We start from the raw sequence: 15,236 nt of genomic DNA on the forward strand, positions 1-15,236 counted from the left end.
TTATTCTACTTCGACACACGCATAAATCCTTCAGCATTTTCACATGCTGATTCACTAGGTGCAACACCCAAACCAAGTCTGTGTAAACAGCCCAGATAGCAAACATACACTGGGACGGAACTGGGCCACACCTACCACAACGTCCGGCACGGATCTGCATAATGGACCTGATCCGGCGTCCAAACGCACATCGGTCCAAAATTGGCCTGGATCCGTTTGACGGATCTGGTACCAATAAGGGCTAAGACTGGCCTAGTTCCGTATGGTAGTCCGTGTTACTGACGTGTTCCAGATCTGTTTATCATATGCAATACGGGTCCGCTTATTGTGTGTGGTACGGACCCGTTTATCAGACATCAGCTGGCTTTATTTGACATGTGAAATGTGATTGGTAATTAAGGCTAATTATCCTGAAAAATCTGTTTGCTACACATTTGCTAACAGGTTCGTTATAGGTTCACCCAGGCTAAAGTTCGTAACGTTTTCCCAACAGCTCAACTGATAAACATAAGCTAGGCTACAAACACAAGGGGGGTAAAAAAACTTTACACATAAGTGTCTTATTTTTTTTTTTATTCAACAACCTGCCTGTAGAAGTGCCATCCCAGACAAAGTTTAAGTCGTGTTAATTCCACTGTTCCCATCGATATTCAGGCTGTCTTCCTCAGTCATCTCCATGGTCAATCTGAAACAACACAAAATAAACATTAGCCATTTATTCCTTTTTGCAAATAGCCTAAGTCACAATTACACTCGTTTTTTATCAGTTAGCGTTATCACTGTTTTTTACGACAGAGTATTAGGGCCACACATGAAGAGAAAAAATATTTTTGCCATGGCGAGATTAAACTCGACATGTTGACTTTAAAGTCGACATGTCGACATTAAACTCGACATTTCGAGAATAAAGTTGAAATATCATATCTACTTTAATCTCGACGTGTCGACTTTAAAGTCGACATGCTGACATTAAACTCGCAATAGGCCCTACTGCCTACACAGTTTAAGCTATGTAGCCTACACTAATACACAATATGGTGTTATTTCAGATAGATTGCAGATATTCAGATAGATTGCGTCTTGTCTGTTAACTATCATTGCCGTCATCGTGAAGTGCTGTCTCGCGGTTATGGAAACTATGCCGTTTAGGCTAAATAGCTAGAACAATATATGTATCCAATGATGTTTCTATACAAAATGTTATTTCACTCTGTTTTACGTGGTTAAGGCCACTGCACATCCAAATAACTGCCCTTCATGACCCACGGGCGTCACTCTCCATAGGATAACATGGCAAAACTAATTTTTCTAAAACTGCTTTTCCATGTCTCACCTGCAATACGTAGCCTATAGGAGGCAAGAAACACAGGTATAGCCTAAGCATATATACTATTTTGATCTCGTGAGAGAATATGTGTGCATGCACTTTATTTATACACTTTGTGTGCATATGTGTGCAAGTAGGCTACTAGCCTACATGGGGTGGTCGGGAGGACAGCTTCATTCGTCCCTCCATAGACATTCAGCAATGGGTTGTTTTGCATCCATTACAAACAAGCAACGTGAAAGTCTAGGATTGGAGAGCGCCTAGTATGCCTCTAGTGCATAAGCATGAAGTTGAACATTTAGATGCAACAACTAAATGTTTAGAACAACACTTTAATAATAGGCCTACAATAAATAAATAAACCGCTATGACGTTTAGGCTACTTTTGACCATCGCATTTATCGCCTGTAACTCCGTGATAAGGACCTAACAGCAAAGTATTTGGCTGAGCAACGTAGGTTAATATGTTCTATGTTTTGTCCACATGATATAGGCCTATGTCTAATCATTGTTGCACTCGAACACTCTGAATCATTGTTGCACTTGTTGCATTGTTTCATTCGTCCTCCCTTTCAATCGTCCCGAGCGGTCGTTCTCTCTCCAAACTAACTTTATTCTCAAAATGTTGAGTTTAATGTCGACACGTCGAGATTAAAGTCGACATGATATTTCAACTTTATTCTCGAAATGTTGAGTTTAATGTTGACATGGCGACTTTAAAGTCGACATGTCGAGTTTAATCTCGTCATGGCAAAAATATTTTTTTCCTTCATGTGTGGCCCTAATACTCCGTCGTAGTTTTTTCCAAAATAGTTATTGTGATGGCTGTTTTGTTTAAGTTAAGCTAGTTGTTGTTGCTGGAAAATAATAGTAAAGTTATCAATCGCTCGGTTGCTTGTTGTTGTCTCTGAATAAACCAACAGAGATAAAAAGCAGATACTACCTTGAAAAGTTGGGCTGTCCTAGTCAAACCCAGGCTGGCAAATCATGTCAAAAGATTGATAGTGAGCAAACCAAAGATCCTTGATTAACATTACTGCTTGGACTTCTGCATGCGTGGCAAGAATATGGGGTTGTTTCATAGCACTGTCAGATCTGACACAAACAACAATTGACTACTTTTACCACTGCTAGGTAATAATAAAAATAATGAAACGAACATATGATCAATATTGAGCCAACTATATCTTCTTTTCCAGCCTTACTGTAGAAATGAAGTGGCCATGGGAACATAGTGCACCCCCATGGTCTAAATTTGTGCCATTCCAAAATACCTTTCTTTAGCAGCCAGTTGACAATGAAGTAGGGAAAGGACAGTCAATTTAGCTTAATTGATATCATTACCACCTGGGTCTGCTTAATTTAGCAATTTACCTTAATTAATATCATTACCACCTGGGTCTGCTGTGAAAAAATGGTCCTTCGGCTCATATCCGTATCACAGGTTTGGGCCAAATCAGTGTTTTGTATTTTAAACGCATCTCCTGACTTCCAGTTGAGCTGCGGAAATTGGACCTGGGACAAATCTGTAAACCGGTGATAAAACAGCATTGCTAGCAGAGCTGAAACCTGTATCAGGAGTAGACCTGGCCCACAGTCAGATACCGTATGTCCGCTACAGGCGGATCTAAAGGCTTTTATGCGGATCCGGCCCAAAGGAAATTGGGGAGGTACACTAAAGCAACACAGGTGATGGTCCATCGCATATGTTTGTGCTGGCTGAAAAGCCTTCCAGGAAGTACATGGCATAATGGCAATTGTTGTCCATTTACTGGTCCTGTGTTCACATTCAAATAGCTTACACATTTTAGACATGGCGTACATGCATATGTGGATAATATATACCTATATATCAACTATAATAGATGTGTAAGCTGGGCTATTGAACAGTAACACAGTGACACCACATAGTGTTGACTTTAAACTGTTAATCAGTCTCTAACCATGTATCCACATTCAAATGGGCTAGGGATGCTTCAGTCATATTGTGGACTACGTATTGTGGACATTGATGAAGTGGTCAGTTGTGGTTGTTAATCAGAAGATTCTGTTTTCAGGATCTTGCTCATGGTCTGGCAGAACTTCTGAGCTATGAAGGCAACGTGGAAGAGGATTTCTACACCACTTTTCAGGTCAGAGAATCTGTCTCTCGCACACACGCAGGCAAGCTTGTGCACACACACACACACACACACACACACACACACACACACACTACACATGGCTACAGGTCTTTCTGCCCGAGCACACAGAAGTCTACTGAGAGATTATTCATGGCTTTTTGGATTAGGTAAATAGGACCACACCAACAAGTGTCTTTAGGAGGTACGCTTCAGTGGTTTGCTTGATCCAACATTTGAGTGCAATATTTGGCCAAAATGCACAGCACTTTTTTGGGTTTGTTTTGTCTTTGTCTTTGAAAGTAAAACTCCTCTATGCTAGATTAAACACGGCTAAGAATAGGCACACCGTTCCAGTGAATGTCTATCATTTCAGGTTTTCCAGGAAGAGATGGGTGTCATCAAGGCGTATAATCTCAAACCTGGCGGCGATAAGATTCCTGTGACCAACGTGAATAGAAAAGGTGAGTAGAGTCTCAAAACTTAAACGGTCAGGTTCAAAATTCAAAATTATAAAAAATATTCAAGTACATATTCAGTAAGAATTCACAAAATGTCACTCAAGTCATATAATTTGTCTCATGTTAAAGGTTCTCACTAGGCCCTCATGGACGCCACTAGGCCCTGTTTGAAGATAAGCTTGAACTTGTTAAAGATGCAGCATCAGTTATGCGCCTGTTTTTTTTGCATAAGCAAACCATAGTTAACTCCAAGACCTCTATATACAGTATACATATGTAAACTTTAGATAGTCACTGTGTTTGGAACATCTGCTTAGTCACTACACAGTGCACTATATAGTGAGCGGTGAATATATACTGTATACAGCTCTGGAAAAAAATGAACATTGCACATTTTGACTGATGTCATCCTACAGTTGCTGAGTGACATTCGAATGAGTTGATAGTCATAAAATTTGAATATGACCGTCAACTCATTCGAATGTCACTCACTAACATTTTGTCACTCACTAACACTTTGGCAGAGGCCTTTGTCCAAAGCGAATATAATATATATATATATATATATATATATATATACATACATACATATTACTGTGTAATAGAGGAGGCCCTAGTTCAGCCCCTCTGATGCGGCCCTAGTTCAGCCCCAGTCTGGCATCTCCCTGCCGGTGCTCTCTATGTGTATACTCAGTGTTCCCCTTCTCCCCATTTCCTGTAGAGTACGTCCAGCTTTACATTGACTTCCTGCTGAATAAGTCCATTGAGAAGCCCTTCGCTGCCTTCTACCATGGATTCCACAGTGTGTGTGCCTCTGACGCCATCATGGTGAGCAACTGTTTCCATTCCGCTCCGAAAAAGTAAAGTGAAAAAGACGAAGAAAAAACAGTCAACTGAAAGGTTATGTTCCCCTTGAGAGACAAGCTTTTTTACCATGCTATAAATGGAAACATGAGGAAGGCTATCCTCGAACAAATAAGGTTCTGTAATCAACACATTGTCAGTCATTTGCATGCAGCGTCTAATAGTTTGTGACAGTGTGTTGCTAAGCGCCATGAACTCTAGAATGTTCCAAGAGTTATTTGGAGATGGCAAGACCGGGAGAAGCAAGATAGAGGGCAGAGTTTTGGGGCTGTGTGTGTGTGTGTGTGTGTGTGTGTGTGTGTGTGTGTGTGTGTGTGTGTGTGTGTGTGTGTGTGTGTGTGTGTGTGTGCGTGCGTGCGTGTGTGTGTCTGTGTGTGAATAAAGTCTGTGAAGGCTGCTTTTGTGTTGGGAGACACCCCGCCCCCTTTCTTGGCAGCTGTCCCTCTGACGAAGTTTGTGTGTGTGTGTGTGTGTGTGTGTGTGTGTGTGTGTGTGTGCGCGCGCACGTATGCATGTGCACACTCGCTCTCTCCCTCCCTACAGTCTCCCAGCACCCGAGAGAGCTGAGCCTGTTCTTTTGCAAGGCCTATATAATGTCTATAGGGGGGACCCACTGGAAGAAAAGCAACACATACAAGCCCGACACTCCTCCAAGAATAACAATTAGGAGATGGGTCCCTGTACAAAGCGAGCCGTTCTTCCCTGCAGAGGGAGTCTGCATGGGGCTTCATACTGTTCAGGATGTGTGCACGTCCCTCGTCCCTTTCGGTTGGTGACATTTCCGTCAGGTTTAATGAGCTCGTCTGGGCTGGACAGTGTCCTCAATGCTGCCAGCCCGAGGCAGAGATAGCCACCCCTCGCATTCTGAGCCTCTCTTGCACTTTCACTATGGAGGGGCTGCGGTTGCACTTATTGGTTTGGCAAAGAGTCTCTATCATGCATAATGCAATAGACAAATAGATTGTTGCAGCAGCGATGCTTGCAAAACACAATGTGTTTCAATGCATTTAGTGCAAACAGTACTGTTGTAGGCTGTGCAAGCTTTGTTCACTTTAAAAAAAGTATGTAGTAATGTTTCTTTTTTTTCCTTGCACCACTGTGCAGAACAATTACCTTATATAGCTTCCTCCTCGCGCTCGGCTTCACACAAAAACACAGGCCATGGAAATTTCCTCTTGTCTGCCCTGGCATTGCTGGGTACCTGTTTGGGCACTCGTCTGGCAGGCATAGACCCACTGGAAGAAAACACTTGAATTTATTAATTCCCATTTGTTTTTTTATTTCTATATGGGTGCAATGGGGTTGGGGAACTGCAGCAACAGAACAGAGAAACCACAAGCAGCTCAATTCGGTTTAGCTCAGTAGTTTTCCAAATGTATTGCAGACGAGACTGACACCACCCATTGCGGCCCTCAGACAGTGTTTTTACCAGCATATCAGGAAAGCAAATGCCCTCAAGTCACCCAGCAAAAACACAACAAAAGGAAAACACAACAAAATAAAATCAACCGAGTAAACAGAGTAAAAACAGAGAGGACACGTGTGCGACGTGTATTTTGAACCATACGTGCAGCCGTCCCCTGCAGCTTTTGAGAACAGAGGCAAAAGTGCAGCACAAAACACGGTGTATCTTTAGGTCCGTACATGAAGGTCTGTGCGCGGCCACATGAACCTGCCTCTCTTTAACGAGCCAAGTCATTATTTAAAGAAGGGGGGGGCCCTCTCGGCAGCCCCGACAGACCTCATGTGGAGCAGCGCCGGCCACTCGGGTCGTCTTTCCACACTGAGTCACGAGTGGAAAAAAAAAAAAGGTTTACTTACCCGCTTTTGGCTCCGTTCCATCTGCGGCCCTAGATCATGACCTCTCCCCTGCCCTCTCCCCCCTCCTCCACCCCCCCCCCCCCTTCATCCAGGGTTATGCAACAGATGACTGCGTGCGGGGAGGGGCTTACATAATCTGCTTTTGGTCAGCTGGGCCTCAACCAGTGGTGCTAAAGGGGGGGTTGGGGGGGGTGGGGTTGTGAGGGTGGAGGTTGAGTGAAGGAGAGAGGGAGGGGGGGGGGGGGCTTGAGTGAAGAGGGGAGGGAGTGCAAGTGCTGTGTGGTGATAGGTGAGTGTGAAGGTGGAGTGATGAGGGGGGGGGGGGCAGAGAGAGAGGAGAGTGACAGATGGGTCCTCTAGCAGTTCCTGACTCCTGGCTGAGGAAATAGAGAGAGGGAGAGATAGAGAGAGAGAGAGAGACGCTAGCTAGACATTCTTTGATCCTCAAAGGGAGATTAATATTGCATCATGTGACAGAGCAAATCCCCATTTTTTTTCCACTGAAAAACTGCTTCAGCATTATACAGAACACAATATGATGTCATGCTCTGACACTGTTGTTTCTTGCAGTAACTTCGTAACTGCATGAAGCACTATGGTGTGTGTATGTATGTCCCTCCCTCTCGCTCTCTCTCTTTCTCTCTCTGTGTGTGTGTGTGTGTGTGTGTGTGTGTGTGTGTGTGTGTGTGCACACACGTTGCAATATTGCACGCTGCATATTGCATCCAACACCATCAGCTGGTGTCTGTCTGCAACTGAGCAGACTTCAAGGCGTTGTCAGTGGACCTGGCACCTGTTTAGGGTGTAGGGTTTGCATACTGATAAGTTAGTGTACATGAAGCTGTTGTAACTGCTGGCCTTATCTGAGTCAGCTAAGGTCAAGAGCGCAGTCTTGCTCCATCGGGGAAAATGGACTTCCATGACTGACGCAGAAGACTTATGGTATGCATGATGGATTGACAGAGTGCTTTAAAGGTGCTGTCAAAGACAGTTAATGGTTTTACGGCCTAGGCGCTGTCTTATCTTTGATCTCTATAACTCTGTAGACAGATAGGAATGTCGCCAGAGGTGATCACTGCTGTTGGAGTCTTGCATGCAGTGAAAATATAGAATTTTTCCAATCACTTTTTTTCCAATGTTAGTTTATGTCGTCGGTAAACATCCTTGCCATCACACACTATATCTTTCCTGTTTCCTTTCCTTTTAGCACATGTGTACACAATTCTAGATAGATGATGAAGAATAACATGTATCTATCTATTTAAGTGAGTAAATACAGGGCTGGCTTGATAGTGATAAAAAGAGGTCATGTTTGATCTGTGATTAGTTACACAGTGTGAGTCCGGGGAATAGTGCATACCAAAATCACTGCTGTTTGCGTCTCTCAAGTAGAATTGCTGTCTCCATATAATGATATGACGTCTGCTTGATGGCTGTGGAAAATTACAGCCTCATCTCTCCACGGGCCTCTCCATGTTGATATTTCAAGCATACCGCAGTGACAGGGGTCATTGTGGACAAGCAGTAACTGCACACACATGGCAGGCCTGGAGGGTGTATTTACTATTAACCCTTAAAGCTATATGGAATATTGGAAAATGAACGTTCTAAAGAATATCTGGGGTCATTGAATTCAACCAGAGCCATATACCTTTATATGGGTCTGAATTCAACATAGAATTTTAGAACATTCAATTGTTGCGGAACGGAATCTTATGTTAGAATGTTCAAAAACCCAAACCTGTAAGGGTTAAGCCAAACAGAGAAGCTATTAGGATGAGTTCAGGGAAAGGCGTGTGTGTCTTGAGCTCATTCAACCTTATTTCAAAGTGTCTGCAGTAGATGAACTTATTAATTTGACTGACACTTTTATCCAAAGTGACTTACATACTGTATGTCAATTATTACAAGGGCTAGTCTCCCCAGCGCAACTCCCTAGGTGTAGCTCCTTAACCACTGTGCTACCTCCGCCCTGTTAAACTACAGTTAAACTATGACACAGCATGTGTGTATTTCAGTATGTCAACTGTAACCATCCACCTAGAGACCTATATTCCAAGAAGAGGGTCCCTTGTGCTCTAATCTTAATCAGATAACCAGCAAAATGGAGAGCAGTCAGGGTGGAAGAGATAACCTCATGACCTCACACTGCGCGTTCAAAGGCGGTGCGGGTCCAGTGGGATATTGCCTCTAATCGGAGTGTGGTGTGGAATTTGGTGTGGATGTGGCAAAATGCTGAGCTGGATCCACATGCGTCACCCCTCAGCTGATAGAGTGGCTTCACAGTGGGCTTGGGCATCTCAAGGAGCGGCATGCCCAGGCATTTGGTTTGGTTTACCTGTGGGGGTTTTGTGGAGGTCAGAAGTCTGAAGAAGAGCATAAAGCTCGAAGCATCACTGTTTTGGGAATCTCATTAAAATTGCAATGAAAGGGAGCAACAGTGTGCGGACTTCTATATACTTTTATACCTTTCGCTACAAGATTTAAGAAAAATCAAAGTCCCTGGGGCTTTGTGGTCTCTGGTGGGGGTGCATCTGCATCTTTTTTCAGTGCCTGCTTACAGTAAAACCTCCTAATCTCTAGGCTATTTGCTACATACAAAAAGGACTTTTTTGGTGTTTTGTGGGGGGAATTAACTTACCCCCGAATTTAACATTAGCTAAATGTTTTTGTTTGTATGCATTATAGTTATTTGTACCAGCTTATTGTACACTGCATGATGGCATCAGAGCTAGTGAATGTTACAGATGAATTTAATTATTTGAAGGTTTTCCATATAAAGCTGATCTAACTAAAGAACTGTTAGGCTGTATTCTGTTGGAAATATAATAATAAAGTATTGGCTAACACTTTACTTAGGTTTCTACATAAGAGTGACATAACCCTAACACTAACCCTAATTTGTCATGTCAAAAACTGAATGACACTTGACAGAAGCGAGTGACAAAAGCATTATGTCATAAACGTTTATGACACGTTCATGACACTGTCATGTCACTCTTATGTAGATACCTTCAAGTAAAGTGTAACCAAGTATTGTTTAAAGCCATATATGAATGTCAGACATGCCTGTCATAAATAGGCCAAAGACACACAGTAAGACTAAAAGACTATATTTCATATATATGTGAGCCACATAAGTCCTGATAATTCGGTCGGTCAAACAGCCATATCCATATAGCTTTGTGGCAGAACAGCGGTCATTGAAGGTCATTCATCTGATTGAATTAATTCCCAAGTCCCTATTGATCCCCAAGGGGAAATTCAAGGTACAGACATGACACACAACATGCACTTACAGCAGAATGGTAAATATAAGTATAAACATATAACCAAACTCCACTGTACAATAGAGACAGTAGAAGATAAGAAAAACTAACAAAACTAAATACTAAATATACTATATAAATTAAATTTTAAAAAAATTATAATAAAAAAGCGTCTGCTAAATACCCGTCCACTTTAACTCGACATCCTTCCTTTCTGTGAGTTTAATGAGTGTTTTCCCCTGCAGCTGCTGCGACCGGAGGAGGTGGAGGTGTTGGTGTGTGGAAGCCCCCATCTGGACATGGTGTCGCTGCAGAGGGTGGCCCAGTACGAGGGCTACAGCAAGACTGACCCCACCATCCGGTACATTGTCCATGTGTTCATTGGGCTTTCATTACATTACATTACATTACATTACATTTGGCTGACGCATTTTTAGCCAAAGCGACTAACAACATGGTAAACAGTTTAAGTTTTAGAGCAATTCTCAACAATTTTAGGACAATTTAAAAAACATTAGAGTACAGTAAGAATAAGTGCATCAGTGAGTGCTGTTTTTAACAGTTACTTGTCAGTTTAAGACGGCTGGTGAGTGCTAGGATCAGTAAGACTTGTTGTAAGTGTTGCTATGAGAGGAGATGTTCTCTAAAGAGCTGGGTCTTCAGGAGTTTTTTGAAAATGGAGAAGGATGTCCCTGCCCTTGTAAGAACTGGCAGTGTGTTCCACCAACGAGGAACAACAGATGAGAAAAGTTTGGATTGGCTTGAGCGTACCGGTGGTTAGACGTCGTTCGTCTGAGGAGCGCAGCGGTCTGGAGGTAGTGTATGTCTGTATGAGGGCATACAGACATACACTACCTCCATACAGACATACACTACCTCCAGACCGCTGCGCTCCTCAGAGCACCAGAGCACAAGCAAGCACGCACATAGCTGTTGCTTTAATCCCTAGTTGAGCTCATAATCCTAGAAATATAATGTTGAACCATTTTGGACAACCCCATGGAAATGACTTACTGAGATAAGGGGGCATTTACAATGAGTGTGAACAGTGTGCAGAAACAACAAGAAAGATTGCGCTCCCCTGAACTCTCTTATTAAACTACAGTTACACTCAGAGCCCAGAATAAACAAGCCTGTCTTGTTTGGTTGATAGCCCTGTCATCTTTGTGTCTGTTACCATGTTTATACGGTTTATTTTGTCCTCCCATGCCCTTGCCCCTTCCCCCAGAGCATTCTGGGATGTGGTTCTGGCGTTCCCTTTGGAGCTGCAGAAACGCCTCCTCCACTTCTGCACAGGAAGTGACCGCGTCCCTGTGGGAGGCATGGCCGACCTCAACTTCAAGATCACCAAGCACGACGTCTCAACCGACTGGTAAGGCCTCTCCCCCCATTTCTGCACTGTTGCCTCTGCAGATAAGGATGTTTATGTGTTGAAAGGCATCCAAAAGTGGTCTGAAAAAGGACATTTGGTCCAGTTGGTGCATTCAACTGGGAATCTTACGCGAAACAAATTTCCAGGACAGATATACAGCAGGAGCAATAGAAGTGAAATAAGTTGATGATTTAAACTTTTGATGTATTTATTGTGTTGTTAGAGTCGTAAACATTTACTGCACGTCAGATACATCAGTTTTGTTGCCAATTTTAGTGATGACTGTGATGTAATTTATTATTTGCTACAACTGAGCACAGGAGATCAGGTGGAGATTATGCTGACCAGTGGTAGTAGTGGAAAACGTGTTGGACATCCTAAAAACATAAAACATTTGTTATAGTTTGGCAGCAGGATGGTTGACCCCCTCTATTGTTATATTTGTAGTGGGAGTAGAGGAGTTTGGAACATAAGATCCTTTATAGGTGCATTTCTTTCCAGTGTACAAAAATGAGTCACAACAAACAAACTTTGAAACTAACACAATCATTATGGTCTGAACGTTGTGTTATGCTTTTTTGTCGCCAGAGAGTGAGATCCCAGAGAGTGTTTGATTCCATGGGGGTTGTGTCAAAGATATGGGGATGACAAGCTTGGGGATACAATATGATTGGTTGTTTCCTGTCAATTATCACATGGCCTGACTATTTTTGTCTGCCCAGATGTTGATATTAATAGTCCTGTTTTGTAATATCAACATTAATGTTAATATTTGCAGGGTGCTGAGGCATAACTTGTGCACTGGAATAAATGTTTGATGATTTAGACATCTGTTATTCAGATCGGTCTCAGAATCAGCTACTGTGTATGTAGATCAGTTCAAATACACAACAAACCCAAGACTTGTACTTTGTGCATGGTGTTCTGCTTTGACATGCTTCATGTAATTCTTCACTCTTCCTGTCTCTTTCCCCAGGCTGCCAGTGTCCCATACCTGTTTCAACCAGATCTGCCTACCTCCCTACAAAAGCAAGAAAGAACTGCGACAAAAATTAACCATTGCCATCTCCAATGCTGAGGGCTTTGGCCTGGAGTGAATTAGAAGTTCATAGAAGGTCAACATCAGAAGATCTCCAGGCACTTCTTTTAAGTCAATAAACACTAATAGGTGCGACACATTTAGTCCTCTTTGAAGGATAATGTGTGGTATGTCCCAGAGGAGACTGAAAGAATCCCACATCTCCACATTCACAACTTTTATACTAGAGTTTATTTAAGAGGGTTTTTTTATTATTTGTTTTCTGACCTCTGTAAAACCCACATTTCTCTAGGAGGACATCATCGAGCACCATTGTTTCTGTTACAAATTGCGTGATGTAAGAAGTGATACCTTGATTTGCTTACATTTTTAAACCAAGCAAGAAAATATCCCCCAAAAATGTATTATCTAACACCTGACATTTACGGCAGATAGTGTTGGTTACGTAACAAGTAAACGGAGACTGTTCACACACTGAGGTGCTGTCACTTGTACAGTCAAGGCTCGCATGGAATCTGGGTCAGTAGAGGGTTGGTCGGGGTAAAAAATAACTTTGCTAACAATCGGTCAGCCTAAAGCTGGCTGTGTCTCTTAAAGGGACACGGCACATTTTCACTACGCACCTTTGATCAGCCTTACCTATAGGCTGGTGTTGGCTATCGGACACATACCTTGCCCTTTAAATGTCACAGTCTGTGTTGTCTTGTTCATTTGAGCAAATGAAGAAATTCAAAGCATTTTTTTGTGTGTTATTAAGTGTTATTAATGGACCAAGAGATTTCATTGCTTTTTGCCTGCTCTTGTTGTACTTGAAGTTGACGACCTTTTAGGTCTTTAAGCCTGAAGGGATTTTGTATTTGTTTTTTTTGTGATACTGTGCTTGTCCTGTGTTTCGCTACGTGAAGTGGGATCTGCCAGTGGCTTTTGTTGAGAGTAACGCGCTGCCGCCACAACTTCCACACTCCGCTGTCTGACAGATAATTCAACCTTGACTGACTGATCGTCTGTCTGATCCCTCAACTCAAACAGGTGGTCAGAAAGGTCTGCGGAGTTTTTACAACGACCTTGTTCTGACCTTACTTCATGTGTCAGGTTCCCCTTCGAGTGTAGTGCTGTGAGTCACTACAGCTCACAGCCACATGGTACTTCAGTGGAGATGTGCGCAGTACACACACCAAGGCCATGATAGCTCCAGACTTCTATAATGATAACTATTGATAACTAGCCTCGGCTTTGCACATATCGTTAGCTGACCTCAAGGACCCTTTGTTCCAGCGCCGTGCCTATAGATTATCTTTGGTTCCGTGTCACCGTGGCAACAGAACGCCACACAAACTCTGTGCCCAACAAAAAGAGGCCTTGTCGAGATGGCCAGGCTCGACGCAGAAGACTGAATACCGTTGTATTTGCCATGTATTTATTTTGACGTGAACGCCTTTTAAAACGTGCTGAATAAAAGTGCTTTGCGGTGCAAAGGAGTCTTGAGTTTTTCTCTGTGCTTTATTTTCTCTGCTCCACTTTGTGCTCATGCTGTCTTCCAACAGACAGGTTGTTGCCAGGTTGTAAGGGGATTGAAGTGGTCTCAACTTGAGGCTCTGAAACTCAATTTAGAGTATTTAGGTTATAAAGGGCTTTTGCATGAAGGTCCTCCTGAATCCTGTCTTTCTCATAAGAGTGAGATTCATTGTTTGAGGAGGATTGCTGACTTAGATTGCAGATTTAGAAAAGCATTCTGGCAGAGGTACAGCAGAAATGAGGCAGAAGATGAAACCTCTGGAATTATGGAGATTGTTTTGCAAGAAGGCCTTGGAGCTAAACTTGTGGAAATAAAAGCCACATACACTGGCTCCAGCAGTCAGTGCAATTAACACTTTAGTTAAATTCACAGGCTGTTCTTCCCAGATATTACGGTTGGACACAGAGGTTTTATAAGTTTTATTTCCCATGAGAACACAGAGAAAGCACCTGCAAAACATCCATTAGGGTAATGTTAACCTAATTCTAATGTTTAATCCAAAGAAGTTTTACATGGCATTATAGGCATCTGTTGAGACATTTTATATTGGCTCACTACAGCTTAGATGTATGTTAAATGGCAGCAGACTTGTAAACAGACCAGCAAGAGGGTCTATATAGTATTACTGTGTATATGATGTCATTACATTAGCCTACATTACATTTGGCTGACGCATTTTTAGCCAAAGCGACTAACAACATGGTAAACAGTTTAAGTTTTAGAGCAATTCTCAACAATTTTAGGACAATTTAAAAACATTAGAGTACAGTAAGAATAAGTGCATCAGTGAGTGCTGTTTTTAACAGTTACTTGTCAGTTTAAGACGGCTGGTGAGTGCTAGGATCAGTAAGACTTGTTGTAAGTGTTGCTATGAGAGGAGATATTCTCTAAGGGCCCGTCCACACGGAGACGCTTTTTAGGTTAAACGCAGAGGTTTTGCTTCGTCTTGGCCGAGCGTCCAAACGAATCCTGTAAACGCACTTTTCTGAAACCTGGTCCCAGAGTGGAGAAATCTGAAACCGTAGCACGTTTGAATTCGTTTAGACAGCGAACCCGCACATCCTGCTTGTGTATCGATGATGTCATCGCCACACCTCAGCTGCCCTGGACTTGCACTTATAGTATTGCCTAACAATACTAGTTTTCATACATGACATTACCTACGATTACACTCCGTAAGATAAATATCACAACTGGTGCTGCGCAGCGCCGATAGCTTATGACTTGGTGGACTGAACACTGTTTTTTCCCGGTGTTTTTTAATGCATTCTAGCTACTGTCAGTGACGCGAGAGAACTTAAGTTATTAGGAAAGTGCGGTGTAAGTTTAGGCTACATTAATTTGTGCGTAGTGCCAGTGTCATTCATTTATTTTACATGTCTTACAACATATATACATGCATTCAGTCGAGTGAAATCAGATATAAGCATACAAAGACACTTAGAAC

General features: G+C 42.5%; 1 protein-coding gene across 1 annotated transcript in view; it reads left to right on the plus strand.

The window, feature by feature from the left end:
• hectd2 (HECT domain containing 2) overlaps window positions 1-13,758 on the plus strand; it is a 46,896-nt gene extending 33,138 nt beyond the window's left edge. Inside the window, exons 16-21 of the mRNA XM_042083343.1 lie at window positions 3,385-3,459; window positions 3,824-3,911; window positions 4,630-4,736; window positions 10,108-10,223; window positions 11,091-11,234; window positions 12,211-13,758. Of these exons, the coding sequence (XP_041939277.1) occupies window positions 3,385-3,459; window positions 3,824-3,911; window positions 4,630-4,736; window positions 10,108-10,223; window positions 11,091-11,234; window positions 12,211-12,331 (651 nt within the window). The 3' untranslated portion in view covers window positions 12,332-13,758. The remainder of the gene's footprint in view (window positions 1-3,384; window positions 3,460-3,823; window positions 3,912-4,629; window positions 4,737-10,107; window positions 10,224-11,090; window positions 11,235-12,210) is intronic.
• The last annotated feature ends 1,478 nt before the right edge of the window (window positions 13,759-15,236 follow it).

Source organism: Alosa sapidissima, chromosome 24 (assembly GCF_018492685.1).
Source record: "Alosa sapidissima isolate fAloSap1 chromosome 24, fAloSap1.pri, whole genome shotgun sequence".
In the NCBI taxonomy this organism is placed as follows: Eukaryota; Metazoa; Chordata; class Actinopteri; order Clupeiformes; family Clupeidae; genus Alosa; species Alosa sapidissima.